The 25,361-nt window shown below is 38.6% G+C and overlaps 1 protein-coding gene across 1 annotated transcript in view; it reads right to left on the bottom strand.

Moving 5' to 3' along the window:
• LOC143856506 (sulfatase and phosphatidylinositolglycan class N domain-containing protein) overlaps positions 1-25,361 on the bottom strand; it is a 39,090-nt gene that overhangs the window by 10,725 nt on the left and 3,004 nt on the right. The window contains exons 6-14 of the mRNA XM_077366745.1: positions 24,214-25,215; positions 19,760-23,692; positions 18,611-18,802; positions 16,946-17,101; positions 6,881-7,174; positions 5,057-5,274; positions 4,866-4,940; positions 4,409-4,475; positions 3,378-3,706 (exon numbers count right to left, since the gene is read on the bottom strand). Of these exons, the coding sequence (XP_077222860.1) occupies positions 3,378-3,706; positions 4,409-4,475; positions 4,866-4,940; positions 5,057-5,274; positions 6,881-7,174; positions 16,946-17,101; positions 18,611-18,802; positions 19,760-20,195 (1,767 nt within the window). The 5' untranslated portion in view covers positions 20,196-23,692; positions 24,214-25,215. The remainder of the gene's footprint in view (positions 1-3,377; positions 3,707-4,408; positions 4,476-4,865; positions 4,941-5,056; positions 5,275-6,880; positions 7,175-16,945; positions 17,102-18,610; positions 18,803-19,759; positions 23,693-24,213; positions 25,216-25,361) is intronic.

Genomic DNA, 25,361 nt, shown 5'->3' with positions numbered 1-25,361 from the left:
TGAAACGGTGAAGAAATTTAATTGTAAGTCCATCAAAGAAAACTACAAATTTACAATAAGGACAGAGGCTGCCCAAGAACCACAACATCCTTACAAACAGTGTCTTTAGCAAGGGAATCTGCCACCAAACTAGTCTCTGAGAACATGAAGAAACCTGTGATTTGTGGACACGACACGGATGTCACGTGTCAACACAGACATGGAGTGTCGAACACAGCAAACCCCAAAAGTTTAGAAACGGAGACATGGCTAAAACATAAAGCATATATAATCATGATTTGTGCAAACAGATTTGTGTGTCGAATTTCAACACGGATACAAAGTGTCTGACATGGCAACCCCGAAAATCTAGAAAGGGTACCACGCCCATACGCACACACATACAGAATTATTGATTACTACCATAATTTGCAACAATATAAATATCGTATTCATTTGACAGACTAATAAATCTTAGGACTAATCAACTATAATCTAAAACAAACGTAAGATAATCAAATAAAATGTATTCATCAATTTAATTTAGTTCTCTTCAGTCTCCAATATGCAGTGAGAAAGAGAAACCAATAGGACACAATGAATATAATATTGGAATAAGAGTTTGTTTAGGATTTTAAGTTTATGGGAGGGGTTATAACAGCAAATATTCGTTAAAGATGAGCTAAAAGAAGAGTTTATAATAAAAGAGGTAAACGCAATATGCAATAATAAAACAAAATGTAACACTTGACACGGTACAAAAACGTGTCAGCATGCCCACATTAAGTCATTAAGTCCAACACTTCTACCAATACATTTAAAAGTGTCGAAAGGAATGTCAACACGTGTGGACACACGTGTCGTGCTGGACACGTGTGGTCAGCAATACCATTCTAAAAAAAAACCCGTGTGACCAGCAATAAATTCAAAGTGTCTGCTAAACCATAGGAAGAAACTCGAGTCAGGAACGGGTGACCAACCTCCAAAGGACACTGGGGAGGAAAAGGAGAAAAGCGAGAGTCAGGGGCAGAAAAAGGATGGGTCTTCTAACCCTAGTGCCTAGAAAGCTCTCCTTCCTCTCGCTGTTGTATATATTTTTTTTGGGTTAGTCTTTGATGTTCTCTTTTCTCTTGTCTAGTTCTTTTAGTCAGTACATGAAAATCTCTTGATGGGTTTTGAAGAAGGTCTGGATCTTTTTGGAAAAAGAAGTTTCTAGTTAAAAGTTCTCTATGGTAGAGGAGTATCTCTAGGCTAGAGTGTAAAGATTTCTCACTAAGGAATCCTTTAAGTATTAATAGAGTTGGGGAGTCTGTTAAAGGAAGGGTTTTGGCAGTTCTTTCCTGAACAGTTATGCTAAGTGGAAGATATTAAAGGAACATCGGAGTGGCTCGAGGAACCTTGTTCTTCGCCGCTTGGAATGTATTTTTTTCTCTGTTCTGAGGAACAAGAAGTGTGTACGAAACGATGCAGTTGCTCGACTATTGTCGAGTCCCTTATGAACTTGCCACCGCTGAAGGGAGCCCTATGGTATAGTACGAGTAGTCTCATCTAATCGGAAGAAATTGATGGAGTTCGAGTTACAATGGGGTGTAGTGGTTTGGTTCGGTTGACTCTGGGAGGAAGTACTCAATATCCCAAGTGGTGATCGCAAAGGATTTGTTTGTTGGTTAGGTTAAGGAATGTTCAGGAAATTGGATAGATAGAATTTTTTGGACCTTACTAAGATTCTTTGTCCCTAACATTGGAGATTGTTAGGATACTTTCATACTTAGTAATCATGGGGGACTCCTGGTCCCTTTCTCGTGTACTTATGCGTATGATTTGTAAATATAAATGTCATCTTTTAAAAAAAAAAATCACAGGAATAAACACAAAATCAACATCCTGCACATTGGCAACCACCACCATCCAAAGAACTTCCTCATTGTCCACCCAATTGTGTTCATAGAGTCCCCTCACCCACAATCTCCCACCTAACTCCTCTCTGAAGATCCTTAGTCTGATAAGAGCTCTAAACTCAACTTCAATCGAGTAGGAGATGCTAATATGTCCCTACAAAGCCAAGAGAACTTGACCATTAGTATTATGGAACTACCCACAAACATTCGTCGGCCCTTGGGTTCCAGAATAAGCAACCAACTAAGTTCAATATGACCATAAGAGGCGAAGGAAGCCACTCCAAACTCTTCTTGTCTCATTGTCCTACATCCTAATATCTCTTCACACTTCCTAAAAATATCTTACTTCACCACCCCTAAAAATCCTTCACCGTCAATGCCCAACTAAGGAAACCTATTATTAATCACAAGGAGAGTCCAATATTGATGCCTCCTTGTTTTCAAAGAGAGGTTGATTCCTTCCTCTCCAAAAGGTCCATAAAACTATGAGTGGGGCATGGACCAAATCACCTGACCCTTATTGCCATTGCCAAGGTGAGCAAAACTCCAGTAGCTACCCAATCAAGCTTGGGAACACCTAATAGAGATCAAACAATCACATTGCACACCATATCCTCCACAACTTACAAGGACAGCATTTGAATGTATTGACTGCTACACCCTCTTGCACAATGTACACATGTTCACAAACCTCCCCTTTTTCTTTTAAGCATGTTGAGAGCGTCAATCTTGCTGAAAGCTCCAACAAAAACCTTACACCCTAGGGGTATTGAAGCAATACAATTCTCACCCTCATCACCAAGGTGAACGGACCTCGACCAGTCCAATAACCAAAATAAAATAACCATACAAGATACACATCTCACCTCCATATAACTAAAGAAGGAATCCATTTATAAATAATCCCTTATCAGCAACTAAAATCTTTAAGAATCCTAAAAAATCTCTAGATATGGAGACCCAACCAAGCATGACACATAATCCAAAATTTAGAATCATCCTAACCTAAATCACCAAACATCTAAGAACAAAACAAGACCTAGAAAAATAAAATTCAAACTACCAAACTCCTAGATATGCTTATCCAAACTGATCACAGGAAGTAAAATTAGCCCAAGGCAATTAGCTAGATAAACCACGTAAAGTTCTGCGCAAGGTAGCTTTCAACTAGGAATCAAAACGCATTCATGCACGCGTGCACAACCCTCCCACCCCCACCATGCTATCTCATTGCCCTCTAGGGCCCCTACACAGGTGTTGTAACTACGGCAAACATTTTACTTGAGAAGTTCATTATGGTCATACAAATTTTGTGGTTCTTGTTAACCACAATTAGTTACAAAAGCTCTTCAAATTTTCTTGGCTACAACCAACAATAGGACTGCTTATGACATCAGTACACAACAGCAAAATAGGATAGGTAGAATCCATTGACTGTCTAATACCCTATCAAATCACTATGTCAATAGACGTTGGAAGTTAAGCTGAAAAACTGCTTACCTTTTTATTAATGTTTACCAAACGAACCATTTGATTCATCTTTCTATAAAAATTATCCACCAGAGAGGTATAAGACTGCAGTATATGGAGAACAACATAGACCATCCACCCAATGTACCCAAGTGTAACTGTGGTCATCAGCATCAACCAATCATAAGTTTGGAAATAATGAAGGCCTTCCAGTGATAAGTTTCTGAGATTTTGGGAGAGCTTCATAGCAGCTTCATAGTCTCCACCAGATATTAAATCTTCAATCCGACCTAAAACAGAGTAAAAGTTCTCCAGTGGTTTGAAGGGCTTAAACTGTAAAGAATTTGACTTCTTCAATTCTGCATATCTTGTCAAGAAAACCACCAGAAAGTAAAATAACACTGAACTGTGATATCAAATTTATGCACTAAAACGCAAAAGTATTAAATCAAATCCCAATTCATATAATCAACATTCATAAAGCTCAAGCATCCAAGCAGGTTAGATTCTTCCTGCAAGTGAAAGACCGACTGTCTAAAATTAAATGCAGGAACTGTTTTTTGTGCATTTAGAATGGACAACACAAAACAAACGCAGGTTTGGTTAAAAAAACACATTGTATTAATGCATCAGATGGGAGGTACTAATAAGAATCGGAATTAAATTCCAATCGGACATTATGATCACAATGATAATTGATCTGGAAATTAAAATTGAGAAGCAAATAAAAAAAATAAAAAACAATAAAAAAAATCAAATGAGAACTGGATAGTACAGATTTGTTGCTTTAATATATGCATGACTTTTAATTTAAAAAGCAACATTAAACAATTTGTTGGTGTTCCTCCTTGAAAACCAGCTCTCCCTGGAAAGCTAAAGAAATTATCAAAATTCTTAAAGCTTCTAGAAACGAATGTACTCACTATCCATTAAAAAAGGGTGGCCCAGTGCACAAGGCTCCCGCCATTGCGGGGTCTGGGGAGGGCTAGATGTACGCAGCCTTACCCCCATTGAAAAGGAAAAAAGAAAGAAAGAATTCATTTTAACAGTACAAAGGATACGCGACTTGCGGAGAAACTGATTGAGAACTTGCTTTGTATTTGACAGTGCAGCTTCAACTTCTTCTGCCTAGTTAAAGAAAAAATAGAACTACAATCACTTTTACCATGTAGCTTTAGTTTAACTGACTCAAAAACATATGATGAACATAAGAAGGGAAGTGATATTTACGCCCCTTTTCATCACCAGGGACACCCAGCGTCAGTGTATCAATGGCAAAAAGGGGGCTCATGTACTTTATGTCAGAAAAATTCAGAGGCTTTGATTGCACAGTACACTGGCAAATGGGTGTCCCTGGTGATAAAAGGGGCGTAAATATCATTTCCCACATAAGAATGGTGAATCCATAGACAGTATTTATAATATCCATCACAAATAAACCTATCATATCTTAAAATTGCAAGTTCTAATCAACAAATCAGAAAGTATGACAATAAGTTCACAGTTCATACAATTAACCTTGCTCAAATTAATGTATCCAAGGGGCAAATTTCCAACTGAGTTAACCGGGCATGGCAAACCAAGAAGAGTTGCCTGTCAAAATAAAGGAGCCTATCAGAACAATTAGGTTCAACGAGGATAATTTAAGATCAATCCTTTTCAAGTATAAGCAGAAAATCTAATTCTACAAGAAAAGAACATAGTACAACCATTAGAGGCGCTATATCAGCTTGATTGACATCCACCCTTTCTATGCTTTTAAGGCCCCACTCAATAGGTGTAGGCGTATCATGTCTATGCTCATCAACAAAACGAAAACCATCATCAAAATGGATACTGGGGAACGACCTTCTAGGATTCTGAATGCCAGCTCCCCATGCTACAAGTGGAGTATCAGTGTTTGAAGGATGCCCATCTCCATGACTTCCTATCAGCAAAACCGCGATCATGTGAGGTGGAATACATTGGTAGTTTATAGCACAAGGTAAAATAAAACGATTGTAGTAAGAGGCATGCTTTTGTTTATGTGCACCATCAGATGCATAATTTGTAACATTTAAAGAATCAGTGAGCATGGAAACAAAAAAACGTGGTAATCAGATAGTTGATCAATTTAAGAATTTCAAGGTTTCAGAAGTTACTGTTGTTTCCATTTAGATGTTGAGGGACTATGTCTCTTCTATTTTATTTGTTCGTTTGGAACTCAGTAGTCTATGTAATAATTCCATCGAGTGTCAAACCTGAGTACATTTTACAAAGCATTAATTAGCCCTTAGATAATATGCTAGATGAGTTTTTGATTCACGAATAGCTGAGTGTTTAACTCCCTACAGATTCAAAATAGATGACTCGATAAGGATGCAGGGAAGTTCCTTGGCAAAGATGAATATTTCCGTCTTGGACAAGGTTAATTCTGGATCACTTTGCCACTAAAAATAGGAGCAACCTCTTACACACTCCCATTTAACAACCATGACCAAGGACACGGAATAACGTGGTGGAAAATCATTCTGTTTTCAGTGGCAAAGTAGATTTCGACGTACTTATAAAGCCTGAGTTTAATTTGCAAAATTGCAGCAGAAGTGTTAAGGCTTTTACAAGATCTTCATGAGAAGCTATATGGATCATGATGCGTCTGACATCTAGAAGGCCAACAATGGCTGGCTTAGCAAGACCCCAAGAGCTGTTAATGTGTGCGTGGATCGATTTGAGAGAGGGTCTTCCTGAGGAAAACTTAGCCACAAGAGTATAGACAAGATTTCCGGTCAGGCCTATGGGTGGATCCTTTTAGATCTACGGGCCGGCCAACCCCGGCCGTTCACATAAGCATAGGGAATCTATACTCGAGCGTTCGCCTTACTAATAGGGCCCCTGACAGGATAGGTGAGGAATCACTCTTGATCTGATCTATTGGGGCCTACAACTTCGCCGAGCCGACTAGCATCCCTTTCCACTGCGCACTGATCGAACAAAGAAGACGACTATAGGATCGAATTCGCTTTCCATAGTGAACTGGTCGTCCCATACCTTCTGCGTGTCTCATGTGTGTGGAACCAGGTCTTTTTCGGTTCCAGCTTCACTGAAGTAGGTAGGGCTGGGCGAGAAACGGTCCCCTGTTGTCTTTAGGGCCTTCAATTCCACCGGGGTCTTACGGTCTCTGAGAGAGGGGAGAACTACCTAACTAAAGAAGAATAGTGCTCTTTCTAAGAGTAGGCGTAGAGCTTTTTGCAGGGAAACTTGCAAGTACAGTTTGGGGGGAGGTGGGCGTCGACCACATATCAATATATGGAAAGTAGATTTGGACTTCTCAAAATTTAAGCTTGAATAGAAAAATCTAAAAAAAAAATAAGTGGTGTAATTTGCAGGGGGTCATTGCATTGGGTTTCATAATTTGAGGCTTTGCAGTGCTTTTACAACATAAGGATTAGAAAAGAGCACAGGCAATGAAAGCTGCATATTTAATTACAGAATAAAAAGAATACATGGAAGTAAAAGTGCCATGAACTCAGAAAGGGTGCCAAAATGTTTCAAACCTTTGTCACTCATTCCGTGGTCGGCCGTAAAAACATAAGCCGTCTGATTGTCCTTGAAATACCCTTCAACAAGATTATATACACTTTCGGCAATACGATCAACAACCTTGACATTGTTGAGATAGATTGATGAATAAGGCCGATGCGCATGACCATTCGTGTCACAGCCGAGTAAATGCAAAAAGATGACCAGATTATCTTGTAGAAGCAACTGCTTCAATTTAGGATCATCACCAGACCTATTCAGAAGGCTGTGAAATTGATCAAAGGACCACTGGTCCAGAAAGGATGCATCTGCATTAAAACTCTTCAATCCGTAAAATATTAAACATAAGTTAGAACTAGAGCACTAGAAAACTAAAAAAAATAAAATTGTAGCATTTACTGTCTATGATCTATCCATATTTAGTGGTTCAGCAGTAGTTTACAAAACTAGAACATTGGCGGTTATCTCTAATTCATAGGAGGCAGAAAGTGGGTAACAAAATTCAAGTTTCAAAAATCATCCACAAACTGAAATAGCGGTAGGCGGTAGCCATCTATGACGGCAAAGAAGAAGAGATAAGATAGCATGCAGAAAGATAAAAGATCTCATGACCAGAAAACTAATTACAGATGCACTGGTGAATTCTGCATGGTAAATTCCAAGAAAAATATATCAAACCGTGTATATATGTTAAAACTGAGAATTTTCAAGATTGTGATATACACGAGCTTCAATTTTCCTTATTCAAAAAAACTATTAGAGAAGTATAAAACCTTTTACATGTGTAAAGGGCAGTAAAGATGCAACAAGACGCACGGAACAAGAAGTGTATATGAAACTCAAGAGAACTAGTTAGGCAGAAACATATAGAACTACTTTAGACATTATAAATCTATTCAGGATAACCCAAATCTAACCAAAAGATATTTCTAGATACAGGGTACTGTGTGTCACATTCATCAGAGGATTCCCGAATCAAAAGAAGTAGAAGAAGACATGCAAAATAATCGACATGAAAAAATAATCCACAAATTTTAACTGAGCAATACTTCTGTTCCCTTCCAAATTAGAAGTATGCAATAATAATAATAAAAACAAGTAATGAACAAACAGAAGAACCAATTGAAAACTTACCATCAACTTTCTTCGCTTAACAAGTTAACAACATATAGGAAAAACAGAAATAGTCCCCATAGTACTGACAAAGAGCTATGAAATAAACTTGAGAAACTTTATCTAGGAAATGGTTTATGCGCTCGAGCACAGAAACAGGGTGCGCCCACATTTTTTATGGGATCTCTGTGTGTGTGTGTGTAGAGAGAGAGAGATAGAGAGAGGAAATGGTTTCTAAGCTCGAGCACAGAAACAGGGTGGGGCCACATTTTTTATGGGATCCAAAGCATTCATTTGATGGGCCCTTTCATGGATAGGGTGTCCACCAAAAATCAGCTCCATTGGATCACCTTAGGGTGTCCATTTGTGGGGCCAAAAATGGACAGATTTGTGGACAAACAGTATCTGTCCATTTTTGGCCCCACAAATGGACACCCTATGGTGATTCAATGGAGCTGATTTTTGGTAGACCCCCCATCCATGAGGGGGCCTTCCAAATGAATGGTTTGGATCACTCCCCCAATGCCCCCCCCCCCCCCCCCCCATGTTGCTATGCAGCACTAGAAGATTTGGTTTTGGACTCCTTCAAATTTCTCATCATTTTAGTTTGGTTTTAGAAAAATTAAACATGGAAATATCAAAAGAGTATCAGCAAAAGCACACAAAGTGCTAAGGTATATGGTAGATACTGAAAGAGTTAAGCACATACTGAAAGGGTTAAGCACACAAAGTGCTAAGGTAGATACCATAGCATTCGCTGAAATTTTCAGTCTAAATTTTCACAAATGGAAACAAAGTTGTCTAGTTACATATATGTTAAAAGAAAAAAAGGTAAATATTGTTTTGTTATACCTCATGATTTTCTTGGAAGGTTAGATCATATTTTTAAATAAATTTACTTATGCATTTTTTTTATAGGTAAGCAAATTTGAACCTATGGATTAGCGTCTCATTCTCTGTTTTATTTGTTTAATTGGATGCACAACTGCTTATAGATTCTTGAACTTGGATGCATAAGTTCTGAAAATAATATACTTGAACTTGGATCTATTCTTTCACAACCATCATTACCTAGTGATTCCTTTGACACTAATGCTACTTCAGATGACCACTCAGAACTAAGCAGGGGCGGAGGCACATATATCATGGGGGGGCCATGCCCCCCCCCCCCCCCCCCCCCCACCCCCCAAAGGACTTGCAAAATCCCTTTTATGCTACATGGCTGTACATGCATGCTAGTTAGTTTAGTGGCCATGGCTCCCCCAATGACCAATCAAGGCAAGTGTAAATTAGTCTGCACACCCCCCCCCAAGTGTAAATTCCTTGGACTGTCGTTGGACTTATACTGGCTGTACATACATGAATTAACTGCAGTGAAACATATGATTGGCTGTCGTTGGACTTATCCTGCTAAGTTTTTACTATATGGTACGATAGGTTTCCAAAGATTATATACAAACCTTTGGTATTGACTACTTAGAGACCTTTCACCCATTGCAAAGATAGATTCAGTGAGAGAAATTATCCCCATTGCGTCTATTAAATGTATTCACTTATTAAGGGCATAACGGTCATTATGTAATATACACTAAATAGATATTGAAGTCGGGAATAGAGTGCGCAAGTATTGGGCGCAACTTCTGTTCTCCCTTGCTCTTCATGTATTCCCTTCCCCACTCTCTCTTCTCTCTTCTCTCATGTAGATTAACATGGTATCAGAGCAAGAGATCCTTCATCCATAAAGGTACCAACCCTTCTCCTTCTTCCTTTTCTCACTTCTTTTCTCCTTTTTTTTTTTACCCTAAACAGCCAACTTTTGCGTTTTCTGATTAAACCCTAACCCTAACCCTTGTTACCTCCCATCCTCCATCAAAACCCTCCTTATACCAACCCCAACCCAACCGCCCAACCCAACTCAACCAGACCCTAACCCTAACCCTAATTTTTTGCTTGCCTACTGCCCTAACCCTAGTTTTTGCTCAACCCTCCCATCTAATACCAGTGCCGCACCCTTCCAAATCCTTTTCTTCCCTTTATTTTCACTCACAGACCCCACGAATCCCTTGCCTTACCTACTCGCATTCTCTACACCCTAGATTTGTGATCAAATCATATTTCTAACTCATGCCCTAGTTCAAATCAGTCCCTAATTGACTCCTCTTTATGATCTAAACTAGTTTCTTCTTGCACGTTTACTCGGTGAATGGTTCCAGGACATTGCGTAGTTGTCCCTTCTTGCTTTTATATATGTTGAGTGGTGTTTGTGCATTCGTTTTTGTCCTGGAACCGGATGTTGAAGTTTTCGTGGCAGTATGTTGGTGGATTGGTTGATGGACGATATAGTTCATGGATTGTAATCCCATTGTTGTGGGTATTCTTGTGGTGATAGACTTTGTGGGGGTTGACCTTATTGTTGGCAGACTTTTTTGGTGGATCTGTTGGATGTGGTGTTGGTTGGCGGCCTTCTTGGTGGTTGTTATTGGCGCAGTTATGGGGATTCACTTGTGGATGGTTTGCTACATGAGTTGTAGCCTCTTTGTTGATTATTGTAGGGGGTGTTGTGGTGCTTATTTATTGGTGACCACCTTTGTAGTTGGTTGATGTGTTGGAGGCTCTTTGTGATTATTTTTTATGCTAGTGTGGTTATTGAGTAGGCAGTTGAGTGACTTGTTGAAGGTTCTTCTTGGTCTTGTTGTTTAGTGGTGTTATTAGTTTTTTTTTTGTGGCTTTATTATGGAATCTGTGGAGCAAGTATCTCAGCCAACTGCTGATATCAAAGTTGTTGAGGTCCGTTCTTTGTCGTACAATGCCCAGTCTAGTTATTCACATGTCGAACCTCCTCTTCAGATGAATTCCATAAATTGGATGGGACAAATTATCCCCCGTGGAAGATGGTTGTCTACACTTATCTACTTGGACGTCAGAAAATAAGTTTTCTATAGCGCCCACCTCGAAAGAAATTTGGGAGCAGACGTCTACGATGTATTCTGGGGCTGATAATCTGACTTGTATCTGTGATCACTTTTCAGAGTGGTTTAGTTTTCAGTGAGGAGACAAGCCGGTAGGAGCCCACTATAGTGATTACCTTGCGCTATGTCAGGAGCTTGATTTATTGTTGCCCTTTATAGTTGATCATGACGTTCTTAAAAAGCGTTAGGAGGAGTTACGTGTTGTTCGGTTTCTGGATTCATTAGGGCCTGACTATCTCCAGCTCCGACAGCAGATAGTTAGTTCTGGTTTGATTCCCACCCTTGTTGATGTCTTCTCTCGGGTTCAGCGTATGAGAGTGGTTCCACATAGTGACCCTATGGTTGATGGGTTTGCTCATGTGACCTATGCTGGGTCTGATCGTGGTCGTGGTGGCGGACGTTTTGGCCATGGTCTTGGTCGTGGCCGTGCGTTAAAGGGAGTGCGAGATGGTGGAGGCCGCGCACGTGGGTCCCGTTATTGCACTCATTGTTGTATGGATGGCATAGTGTTGAGTATTGCAACGATTTACATCCCGAGCTTCATCCCTACAGACCTGCGAGTGCTTATGTTGCTTCTTCTGATAGTCTGGCCTCCTCTGCTGCTCCATCTGTTACTCATGACACCATGGTAGTCCCTTTGTGCAGAATATGATGAACTTGTGCGCCTCCGGGACAAAGGGAAGCAGCCTGCTGCCACGTTTGCACATAAAGGTAGCCCCTCATGTTTTCTCTCTGGTACTTCTTCTAGGTCATGGCTCATTGATTCAGGAGCATCCCACCATATGACTGATACTCCTAACATTCTCTCTTCCTTCCAGTCATTTCCTTCTATGGGCCCTCGTACTGTTACTTTAGCTGAGGGAACTACATCCCCTGTCTCTGGGATGGGTGTAGTCTCCACCTCAACGGGTCTTCAATTATCTTATGTTCTTTATGTCCCATCTTTTCCTGTTAACTTGTTATCTGATAGCCAATTAACAAAATCTCTAAATTGTTTTGTTTCCTTTTTTTTTCTTCCTATTGTGTTTTTCAGGACATGAAGACTGGGACGAGGATTGGCTTGGGCCATGAGATTGATGGCCTCTATTACCTTGACAATGGCGGAGCTAGTGTTGCACTTCGTACTTCAGTTGATGCCTACCAGTGGCATTGTCGTTTGGGACATCCACCTGCTGACATGCTTAGGAAAACTTCTTTTGTTTCAACTTCTATTCTGTTTTTTCATTGCGAGTCTTGTGAGTTGAGAAAACACCATCGTGTGTCCTTCCCTTCTCGAGTTAATAGTCGAGTGTCTCGTCCTTTTGAACTTATACATTCTGATGTTTGGGGTCCGTCGAGAACTACTTCCTTAAATGGCTTTAAATATTTTATCATATTTGTTGATGATTATTCTCGTGCTACTTAGTTGTTTTTACTTAAAGATCGATCTCAAGTCTTTAATGCTTTTCGTAATTTTTTATTTTGAAGTGGTTAACCAGTTTAAATGTTCCATTAATTGTTTACGCACTGACAACGCTAAGGAATATTTCTCTGTGGATAATGGATTTCATGATTTTCTTGCATCTCGTGGTATCATTCATCAGTCGTCATGTGCATATACGTCGCAACAGAATGGTGTTACTGAAAGGAAAATTCGCTACCTACTTGATATGACTCGCACCATTATGTTTCAAATGAAAGTTCCTAAGATTCATTGGGGAGATGCAGCTCTTACAGCATGCTACCTAGGGAATCGTCTTCCTTCTTCTGTTTTATCTGGGAAAACACCGCTTTCCGTCCTGTATCCTTTAGGTGATCCGTTTCCCTTAGTGCCGCGTGTCTTTGTTTGTACGTGTTTTGTTCAGAATGTCTCCTGATCTTGACAAGTTAGAGCCTCGGGCGGAGAAATGTATCTTTCTGGGTTACCCTCGTACTCAGAAAGGTTATAAGTGTTATAGTCCTCGCCTTCAGAAGACATTTGTCTCTGCCGATGTCACGTTTTTTGAGGATCAACCGTATGAGAACTAATTCTTCTCCTCCTTTATCTGTTGATGTACCCAGTATGCCAGTTCCTATCGTGATGGGTTCTCCTCTGCCTCCTCTACCTATCTCTACAGTTGTTCCTGACCCGCACCTAGTCCTACTGGGAAAACTACTGCTTCTAAACTGCAAACTTATACTCGGGGATCTAGACAAGTTGTTCTTCCTACGAATGAGACACCCCTCACTGCTACGAATGAGGCACCATCTCAGCCAGCTGATCCTCTTCCACGGTCAGATTGTCCTCCTTCAGGTATTTGTTCTACTCTAGATTCACCCATTGCTAGTCGTACTCGTTCTCGTACTGTTGCACATCCCATTTCAAAGTTTGTTTCGTATGAGCATCTTTTACCATCCTTTCGTTCATTTGTTTCTAGCATGTCTTCAATTAGTTTGCCTAAGAAAGTTATAGATGCTCTACATCATCCTGGTTGGCGAGCTGCCATGGATGCAGAGATGGCTGCACTTCACTCAAATAAAACGTGGCAGTTGGTTCCTCTCCCTTCTGGAGCACGACCTGTTTGCTGTCGTTGGGTCTTTGCCATAGAGTATCTTCCAGATGGGACAGTAGAGCGTCTCAAAGCTCGTCTTGTTGCTGAAGGGTATACTCAAACATTTGGCGTAGACTATCAGAAGACCTTTTCTGCCGTCGCAAAAATTCCTTCAGTACGGGTATTGATCTCTCTAGCTGTTAATCGTGGCTGGCCCCTGTATCAACTTGATGTAAAGAATGCCTTCCTCCACGGTGATCTTTCTGGGGAAGTTTATATGGAGCAACTTCCTGGGTATGTTGCTCAGGAGGAGATGTGCTCATCAGTATGCCGTCTTCAGAAGGCGATTTATGGTCTGAAGCAATCACCCAGGGCTTGGTTTGGACAATTTAGTGCTACGGTTTTACGTTTTGGGTTGAAGCAATGTGTCATCGATCATTCTGTTTTTAGTCACAAGTCTGCTGCTGGATATATCCTTCTGATAGTATATGTCGATGACATTGTAATTACCGGAGATGACAAATCTGGCATACAAAATCTGAAGTTCTTTCTCCAAGGTGAATTTTCCACTAAAGATCTGGGTCAGCTCAGATATTTTCTTGGTATTGAGGTAGCATGCTCTTGTCATGGCCTTTCTTTGTCACAAAGAAAGTATGTGTTAGACATCTTAGAGGAGACTAGCTCAATGGGGGTGAAACCTGCTGCTACCCCTATGGACCCAAATGTCAAACTTCTTCCTGATCAAGGGGAACTAATGAATGATCATGGTCGATACAGAAAATTGGTTGGAAAACTAATCTACTTGACTGTCACCCGTCCAGACATAGCATTTGCAGTGGGTATGTTTAGTCGATTTATGAGTTCTCCACGTACTTCCCACTGGACGGCTGTTATTCAGATCATCAAATATTTGAAGGGTACTCCAGGTAAAGGCTTGTGCTTTAGAAAATATGGACATGAAAAAGTAGAGGGATTCAGTGATGCAGATTGGGCGGCATCTCATGCAGACAGAAGATCAACTACTGGATATTGCACGTTTGTCGGAGGTAATTTGGTGTCATGGAGAAGTAAAAAGCAAGATGTTGTTTCCAAATCGAGTGCAGAGGCTGAGTATAGAGCTATGTCCTATACGAGTGGAGAGCTAATCTGGCTTCGCTCCTTCTTATCAAAGATTGGGTTCGAATCGACATCTCCAGCAAAGTTGTGATAATAGGGCTACAATTCATATTGCGACGAATCCAGTATTCCATGAGCGAACCAAGCATATTGAGGTAGATTGTCACTTCATTCGTTACCGGATTCAGAGTGGTGAGATTTGCACAATGTTTACTCGATTTGCAGATCAGCTTGCAGATATGTTTACCAAACCATTAGGGTGTACAAAATTGAAAGATTCTTGTAACAAGCTCGGAATGTTCGATATTTACAGTCCAACTTGAGGAGGAGTATTAAATGTATTCACTTATTAAGGGCATAATGGTCATTATGTAATATACACAAAATAGATATTGAAGTCGGGAATAGAGTGCGCAAGTATTGGGCGCAACTTCTGTTCTCCGTTATTCTTCACGTATTCTCTTCTCCACTCTCTCTTCTCTCCTCTCATGTAGATTAACAGCGTCCAATAAAGATTGGTCATTCTGGCAGCTAGATGTTAAGAATGCATTCTTGATGGTGCCTTGCAAGAGGAAGTTTATATTGAGCCTCCAGGGCATATTGCTTAAGGGGACGTCCCATGAGGTTTTTAAGTTAAGAAAACACATTTACAGGGTTGAAAAATTCTTCTCATGCTTGGTTTTATATGTTAGATTACATTATTACCAAGTGAGGTTTTGATCAAAGTCATATGGATCACTCGGTATTTGTATGAAGACAGGTCTCAGATATAGTTATTTAATGGATAAAGCCAATTGATACTCATATGGATCCTAATGTGAAACTATGATAAGCGAGATTTGTATGAGGATCCTGGTTGGTATCGTTCGTAACCTTGTGGATGATTCAACGATTACATGCCCTAACTTAGGTTCTCATGTAAGTGTTGTAATTCAGTTCATGCATAGTCCGGTTTTCTATCTTTATGAAGCAGTTCAACACATTTTGAGATAGTTAAAAGGTGCAGCAGGCAAAGGAATCATTTTCAAGAAAAATAATCACTTAAAAGTGAAATTTTGCTCAGATGCAAACTGGGTTGAATTGTCATATCATAGATGTTCAACAATAGGCTATTGTATCTTTGTTGAAGGAAATTCTGTGGAAAGAACCGGAATGTGGTTGTATGATTCAGTGCAGAAGCCAAGTATTGAGCAACGGCTCACACAAAATGGGAGTTGATTTGGTTGAAGATACTTATGGGAAAGTTGTGATTTGATGTTTTCAAGATGATGAAGACGTGTTAGTATATGGTACGATTGGTTTCCAAAGATTATATACAAACCTTTAGTATTGACTACTTGGAGAGCTTTCACCCATTTCAAAGATAGATTCAGTCAGAGAAATTATCCCCATTCAATCCAATAAAGATTGGTCATTCTGGCAGCTAGATGTTAAGAATGCATTCTTCATGGTGCCTTGCAAGAGGAAGTTTCTATTGAGCCTCCAGGGCATATTGCTTAAGGGGACGTCCGATGAGGTTTTTAAGTTAACAAAACACATTTACGGGGTTGAAAAATTCTCCTCATGCTTGGTTTGCTAGCAATTGAATGAGAGGACTAACAATATTGAAGTAGATTGTCGATTTGTCCGCGAAAAGCTCACTAGCAAATTGATATCTACTCCCTATGTGAGGTCCAAAGATCAGTTAGCAGATATATTCACGAAGACACTAGCGCACTGTCAATTTGAAAGTAAGTATTCCCAGCTAAGCATGGATGGTATCTATGTTCTAGCCTTCAAGATGAGGGGGAGTGTTTATTAAGATAGGACCCGGCCCATCATGAATGGCTTGGTAGCATTAGATGTAATTCCTTTTAAGTCAATAGATAAAAATAAAACTTGTCACGGGGTTGGACTTCAAGCTCCACAAAATTCATCTCCCTCGCTTGTTGTTCTTCTTCTCCTCCTTCTATCCCCAAATGAAGTAAATGAGAATAGTTTCCAAACTCTAACCACAATAAAGAAAACAAAATCTCATGTATATACTATACACTCAACTCAACTCAACAAAGCCTTTGTCCCAAACTAGTTGGAGTCGGGTAAATGAATCCTTAAGGAAAAATTCATGATATACTATATACTATAAACTAAATTTTTGAAAATACATGCACTACATACTGATGAAATAACTAGAATAAATGGGGAAAAAATGAGTGCATAACATAGAACTAGAAGAAAGTAGAATGTGATTTGTGAAAGATATTAATGACTGAATATTTTAGACTTCACAAACAGGTAACAGATGTTAATGTGATTTCACTCCAAAGATATAGATGAATCATTTCTATAGATATGCATCAAAGATACTGTGTTTGAGAGTGTGTAACCATACCAGTTGCGAAGTCTTCAAATTCGTGTGGATATGTACTCCAGCTGCTGTGAGGTAAAGCACTGCAGAAGATAGGAATGATATCTGGACTACCAAAAGCAAATGTATGCCGGCTGCGATTGAAAACTGAATCAAATTCCACAGGATTAGCTTTCCATCCTGCCAATGAAATGAGGTGTCCTTAGTGGCTATATGACATTGAAAATCATGTTAAGAGTTCAATGGACTCAGCAGCAAGCAACAACCAGACAGCAAAAATATTAAGAAAAGAATAATGCAGTTCTAAAACATTAATTTCCAGCATTGACTATGCACATCTTTCAGAGATGGAATGGTCACTTCATGCTAAAAGCAAACTCAAGTAGACTGCAGACATGTAAAGAAGAAGACAGCAGAATAACAGAATTCATGAATTTCAAAGATGCTTATAGCAAGAAATATCCAAATGTAGTGATGACCTCCACAGCTTAAGTGATTCATGGAATATATTAGTCTAACCAATATAGAAACTCCTGGACACTCTGGAAAGTATATCAGTGGTTTCAACTTTCAAGGCTTCTCGATATGCATATGGCACTGGTCAACCCATTTTTCATGTCACCTCCCGATGTCTCACCAAGTAAACTACTAATATAGCAAGTGAGGGTAAGGTTCTATCATCCTTACTTCCACCATCTGGGTACAAGATGGTGACCCTCATTGATGGTTGGCCAACTCCATTTATGGTACTAGGAACTGTTAAAGTAATGTTTTGTTTCATCTTATATTCCTCTTAGCACGCACCCAACTGCTCTCCAAAAAATAAAGCCAACTTTCACTTTCCAGCGGCACGAATCAGAAAGGGGAGATGGTAACAACTTAATGCAATCCTCAGTTCACTTTGAAAATAAAATGCCTCGCTTTGTTGATAGAGAAGCAGATGGTCATGGGCTTTTAGGAGTCAACTTTTAAGGTCGTCCCCTCAAACCAAGTCCTCTTCAATTTTATATCACCAACAAAATCATAAAAATCAATAATACAGGACAGACGACCCAATTCTAATATCCCTTCCAGATTGCCCTTTTTTTCCCTTTTTTTTTTCTTTTTTTTTTTTTTTTTTGGTGTGGGGGGGGGGGGGGGGGAGGTGGGTTGTAAATATGTCATTCAAATTCATCAATATATGATTGAGAAACTAAAGCCTCCAATCCTATGCCATCCAATAAACTTCTCCATATTTGTTCAATGTTCACATAATTTTTGGGTTGCGATGCAGAAAGATGTATCTTGATTCTTGACTACTAATGCAGTATTTATATGAATTTTTCTGGGAGTTTTACCCAGTCAATCCAAACAAGCACTCGTGGTAAGAACATCTGCACATTGTAAAAGCCAACTGTACTAGTTGGATGACAATTTGCATTCGATTTCTTTGTCGCCCTTTTTTGATTGACTGAATAATAAATAGTGATGTTGAGTCTATTTTTCGGTTTTATCAGCTGTGTCCTGATTTACGAATTAATCAACCAGGCTGTGTAGGCCATGGAATGCTGTAACAAGGGCCTAGGGTTTTTTTTTCGTTTTTTTTTTTTTACAAATTAAGAGCAGAATAATCAATTCCTTACAAGAGGCTATCTGACAAGAAGATGCTGAAAACCAGAAATAGAAATAAATTCATGATTCAAATCTCACCTTTTGTAACTGCACTAGGATCTTCATAGAAACCAGCAATTATAGCAACATGACCAGGCCTCGATTCAGTCGGAGGACGAGCATGAGATACTCCCCAACGACCCTTTGTTTTCATAATATTTCTGAGAAAAGGTGCCCTAAATTGTCCTTTAGAATCCGGCTCAAAGAATTTGTCAGCGCGTAAACCATCAGCTGCAATCATTTTCCAAGTACATTATAAAAAATGAAATTCCAACACTAAGGTCTACTCAAACACAGTAACGACACTGCATTGAAATTCACTAAACTTACAGAGAAATAAATAAACATAACAGAATGATGCAAAAATGATTTTTTTTTCAGAATCAATTTTCAAGTACATTATAAAGTACAAAATTCTAACACTGATCCCTTGATCTACTCAAACGCAATAACGACACTGCATTAGAATTCACTAAACTTACAGAGATCCAAATGAACATAACAGAATGATGAAAAAATGAGTTTTTTTTTATTTTATTTTTGAGAATCAATTTTCAAGTAAATTATAAAGCACGAAATTCTAACACTGAGAGGCCTTGATCTACTCAGAGTCTCAAACACAATAACGAGATTGCATAAGAATTCACTAAACTTACAGATATCCGAATGATGAAAAAAAGGAGTTATTTTTTTAGAATCATTTTTCAAGTTCATTATAAAGCTTGAAATTCTAACACTGACGCCTTGATAACGACATTGAATTAGAATTCCCTAAACTTACATAGATCCGAATGAACACAACAGAATTATTAAAAAAAAAAACATTTTTCAAATACATTATAAATCACGAAATGCTAACACTGATGCCTTGATCTAACACTGATGCCTTGGTCTACCTTGATCTAACACATTTTACATTTTAACACTGATGCCTTGATCTACTCGAACGCAACAACGACATTGCATTAGAATGCACTAAACTTACAGAGATCCGAATGAACATAACGTATAAGACCTTGATCTACTCAGATGCAATACCTACAATGCGTTAGAATTCACTAAACTTACAGAAATCCATACGAACAAAACAGAATGACAAAAATAGGAGATTTTTTTTTTTTTTGGCTTCTTCTTTGAGACATATCTACAAACAGGTGAGGGAGATTTTGATATATATGTAAATCTTACCTATGAGAAGGACGAGACGTTTAGCAGGGGCAGAGAATCGAGGAGTGACGAGATCCATGCCATGAACGATTGGGGTTTTGAAGTATATATCGAATATACTGAGCATGTACACTGCGTGAAGGACTATGCCGAGAACGACGATCCACCGTTCCCGTCTCTTCAACCACCTTCTGTAAGCATCTGCGTGAGCTTTTTCGCCTCTAGGGCTCCCTAAGATCCCATCTCTCTCCATGTTCTTTTTGTTTTTTGACCTTTCTAGAACCAGAGCAGTGGTTTTGCAGTGTGTGAAAACTAGATGCAGAAATGCGTAGCTAGGGTTGAAACTTCGGAGTTCCAATGAGACTCGAAAGTGCCTGTTTGGATTGCAAGAAAAACAATGGGCACTGATAAATTCGCCTCCACTGTAGATGTTAAAAAGCAATAAAGTCTGCCGCATACCCTCCTTTATCAGGGGTGTGAATTATCCTACATGGGGTGTGAATTTATCATCGTTCAAAACGCTTCTAAAGGGATTTTTTTCCACGATTTTTTTTTCCCACAATTAGATGGACGGGGCATTCACCTAAATTTAAGGTCTAAGTTGTTTATATTCTTACTAGTAAAAGTGCACGTGCCACGCACGTGGGACGAAGGCATTTACAACACAATTTGGTATTTATCAATTTTTTTTTCGAAAACATGCAAACTTCCTCAAAAGAAAACCCAAAAAAGATGAATGAAAAGGCATGTTGTCATTAAAACATCATCCAAATCAAATTCCAACCAACCAAGACAGACGAAATAAAGCTGTGTGGAAGAAGAAAAAAACACAATCTTATTCAATTTCTTTCTTCGGCTTACATGAAAAAATTCCTAATAGAACCTGGGTCTGCCCGGCACCCAATGCTCTTCTTCACTGGCTCTCTTTCTCGAGCAGATAATGCTTGAGTTACCTACTTACCTCAGAGGCTCGGACAATGGCCCATAATAGTTGAGGGAAGCTCATACAATAAGAAATTTTACAGCACACTTGTACTTCATGTCTCTAATTGGAATGGTTTGGATCATATGATGTGTAGTTTATGTGCTATTTCATCTTCATGATAGAGCCCACAATTTTAACCACTCCAATCATGCTTATATCATGCAATTAACCCAAACATCATGTCTCACAAGTCTCTTAGAAAAAACTCTGCTAATGATTATGCAAAACCCTTTATTTGCACACAATCTAGAAAGAGATATATAAGGAATGCAATTCCGTTAAAGTGAAACTATGAAAGACTTAGGGCTAAACCAAAAATTATGGATCGAGACTTCAGTTCTGCATGTACTCATAGATCAACATCGGCGCTTCCCTCTGTATACACCAACCAAGAAGCCAAACAAGATTCGTGTATTGCTTGGGCCCCTTCATGAACTTGTTTGGGCCCTGTTGGGAATTACCTTAGAAAGCCTCTTCATTACTATTTGTTGGCAATGTGCTAGTTTTCCCTATATATTGTCAACCAAAATTCATGATGCAATAATAATATGTGGATTATAAGATGAAAAATTACCTTGTAAACAAGCCCAAATCCACCCTCTCCAAGCTTGAATAGATTAAAAAAAGAACAGATACCCCGGATACAAGGAGTGAAGATTTCTGCTAGAAAAGAGTGAATAGAGTAAAATAGGAACTAAAAGTCAAAGCCATTTCTCTTGGCTTTGACCCACCATCCAATGTAACACACCGTATGTCAGAGTTTAGCTACCCTACATGTGTGAACTTTAGTTGAAAAATGTGTGCATATACATGCATGTTACAGCTAATTCCCCTATCCTGATTTTGGTCTGCCAAACCCATCATCCATGGCCCTCCAAGTGGTAACAAAGGTCTGCATTTATAACAAGGGGCATCATGCATTTTGAAGGTTTTTTTTTTTGAATGGTACATTTTGAAGGATAATTAATACTATGTATATCACATAGCTGAAAACCGTGTGCATTAATGTTTCACACCACTTGCATAGACCATACATCTAGCATCTTTAATCGAACTCTATCCGTCACATTAAGGTTAATATAAATTCAGGTTCAACTACATTAGTTTAAACTTGGAACTAATCCCTCATTTGATTGTCTCGGAACAAAGAATGTTATTTACTTCCGAAGCCAATGCCTCAATTTTCTGTGCCCTCACGAACATTCTCGGGCCAATCCAAAGCAAACATATCCCCCACAAACATGAGGGTGTACACAAATTTTAGCCAACCAAGAATATGGATGTACAATTAGAATACTCCCAAAGAATTTTATCTGTGTTGAATTGTTGGCCTGGCCATGTTCGTAAGGAAATCATAAAATATGACAGCAATTTAGTTCATGCCTACCAGAACCGGAAATAAAAGAAAAAAATAATACCAGTAATCTATCAGAATCGTTGAGTAGAAAATCTAGTAATCAACATCCCAAGTGATAAACGTACCAATTTCAAACCAGATCTAGCATTTCTAAGAAAAAATATGAACAAAAGCCATGACTAAACCAAACCAAGAAAGTGAACACAACAAGGAGAACCTGCAACTTTAACAAGAGGAAAATGCAATCATAGATAGAATCTTAGGGCTAGTTTGGGTGGGTGAAATCAAGTTGGATTGTGGGTGCAGGCAACAAAAGAATGCAATTCTTGGAGGACAAACGCACATCGTTGCAGCCCAAGATATGTATTTTTTGGTAGAAAATAAAGGAACTCTATTGAAATGTTTTAATTTAAGAAAAGGGACCATGACTCTATTGTCCAAGTTCACCCCTTGTTTATATCCCCTTCCTAACACCTCACTATAGAGATTTTGTAGTCTAACACTTGTATTTTTTCGGTAGAAAATAAAGGAACTCTGATAAAAAAATTTCATTTAATAAGAGGGCGAGCCTTGGCACAACAGTAAGGTTGCTCCATTATGATCTGGTGGTCATGGGTTCGAGTCACGAAAACAGCCTCTCTGCAAAAGCAGGGGTAAGGCTGTGTACATCTAGCCCTCCCTAGAACCCGCAATGGTGGGAGCCTCGTGCACTGGGCCCGCCCCTTTCTTTTAAAAAAAAAAGGGACCCATTTTTTTCAAGATTCCATAAAATTTCATACTTTTCATGTCTAAGCTTGTTCATGTCCAAGTTTCATGTTTTCCATCGTCCAAGTTTACCCATGTTTGTATGCCCTGTCTAACTACAAGGACCTTGCAGCCCAAAATCTGTATTCTTGGTTAAAATAAATGAATTCTAATGAAATGTTTTAATTTGATAAGAGGGGCCCATGTTTCGGGTTTTCACCAAAATATATACTTTTCATGTGGAAGTTCACCCCTTGTTCATATTCCCTGCCCATAGATCTAGAGACTTTATAGCCCAAAATCAGTGATTTTAGTGAAAAAAGGAACTCTAACCTCTAAAGGCTTCCCAAAGTTTATTGGAAAAATAACCTAAAAAAATTGAGAGAATTGGCTTATTTCCATAAAGACCATTAGATAATCTTTGAAGATGTTTGTTTCATGTGATGGACTCAAATTTACGTTTAGGCGTTGAATTACAGAGGGCATTACATTTTTTCATAGTAATCAAAATCACCTCAAAACACGAGTAAATGAGACAAAAGAAGACAAGGTCATGGACTTAAGAAGAGTAGAGCATACAAAAGAGGGTGTGAAAGCTCATGTGTGTAATGTTGTGTTGCTTTCTCTTTAATTGTAGCTGTCATGCCAGAGACGATCCTTCAACCTACAGAAAATGTTGAAACCAAGAGAAAAGCTACATACTTCCTTTTGCAATGATGGCAAAGTGAAGCTATAATTTCTAATGCAAATGTGTTTGGCTTCTATCCCTACATACCACATTAAATGATAATGAAATATAATGAAGGCCTAATCACATATGTATTCATAGTTACCAACAATACACACAACTTGCAGATTAATATTTTTCCTGCAAAAAAAAAAAAAATCACCTCAAAACTGCGATAAATAAGAAGATAAGGTATTAAAGTCCATAAAATAAAGGCACATCTGATTCAATTTAAATGTTGAAGAAGATACAATAAAACAAAATCTAAATAGGAGTAGTTATCTAATAGAACTAAAAAATGACAACATTCTTGAAGCATTCTCTGCCTTTTCGACATGAGAAATTGAAGAACAAAGACAAAAAAAGAAATGCATAAATTATTTAGAAAGTAACTCTTTTTGGATTCAACAATCAAAATATAAAACATAAACTAAATGAGAAGGCACATTCTGCTGAAAATTAAGTGCATATCCAGATCTACATACACCTATTTTATATATGAATTTCACATATTTGCATAAGCAAATAACAATAGTCCTCTATTATGTTGCATAGATCACACACGATATGTGTTGCTGCATGCAAATTGGCAACTCCTTTTCAACCTAGGACATAGGATCCATGGCATGTCATAAAAGAAAGCAGGAAAAGAAGGAGCATACATCTAGCTATTGCCCCTATCCTGATTTTTGGTCTGACAAACCCATCATCAGCGGCCACCAAGTAAAAGCAAAAGTGACAACCTGCCTAGCATCCACTGCATTGGCAAACAATTGATTGGGTAGTACAAGATTATGCACAGACTCATCAACTTCCCTCTCAGATTCATAAAACAAACATTGCAAAACTTAGTTACAATGATGGTAACATAGATCCGGAAATCATTAAAAAAAATCAGCCAGTTTTAAGGCCTGTTGATCAATGTAGAGTCCTCCATATATTGGGATAACTATTGGCAGCCTTGCATACCTCTAATGTGCTACATGTGAGAGTTTATCTAGCAAAAAGAACTTGGTAAAGGATTCCCAAAATCTATAGAAATAGAACCTAAACAAATTTGAGCCAGTAGTCCTAAAAAATCACTTGATTTAGTGTTGTAGATAAGGAATAGAAAAGATCATATGCAATGCATCGTATATCATTTTAAAATAAGGTGAAGTTTGACACAAAGATACAAAATACAACGTGATTACATTGACTGGTTTCTGAACAATGAGTAAAAGTGCCGACCAGTTAAATCACATAAAGGGTCTTAACACAATTAAACATAACATACATAAGAAAACAATAAAGAGCCATTCAGGAATAAACCATTCAGGCTTAACAATAGAAGATCTCACAGGAAGGCCATAAACCATGATCCGGCTACAGTCCGGAAGGAATGTACTGATCTATTTAATGATGTAAAAAACTCTTTTTGGAAATATTGTTGAAGGAAAGTATTGGTCTATTTAATGTGCAGAAAGCCTTTACCACTTGGTTAACACGAACAATTTGTCTCCCAATTTCATCTATGAATTATGTTCATAAAAACCCAGCTATCTTGTTGAAGGGAAGAGAAGTGGACTTGGTTGTCAATATGTTGTCTAAAATAAGTGGATTCTCCATTTGCATGTCTCAAACTCTCAGTGTCATTTGTGGAAGCCCAAACTACTCTTGCGATCCTACTAACCATGAAAAATACACAAGACCACAAAAATTAAAAGACCCATTTTCCAAAAAAGGAATCATATAAACACAAAACAAACATAATTTTTCTTCAAGAATTTTTAATTACTCGAAATATTTTGCAACTAAAGAAATGAGAAGC

The sequence above is a fragment of the Tasmannia lanceolata genome, unplaced genomic scaffold (genome assembly GCF_043159265.1).
Source record: "Tasmannia lanceolata isolate RefF3 unplaced genomic scaffold, GAP_Taslan_0.1 ptg000023l, whole genome shotgun sequence".
Lineage (NCBI taxonomy): Eukaryota > Viridiplantae > Streptophyta > Magnoliopsida > Canellales > Winteraceae > Tasmannia > Tasmannia lanceolata.
This window is presented reverse-complemented; position numbering and strand designations above follow the sequence as displayed.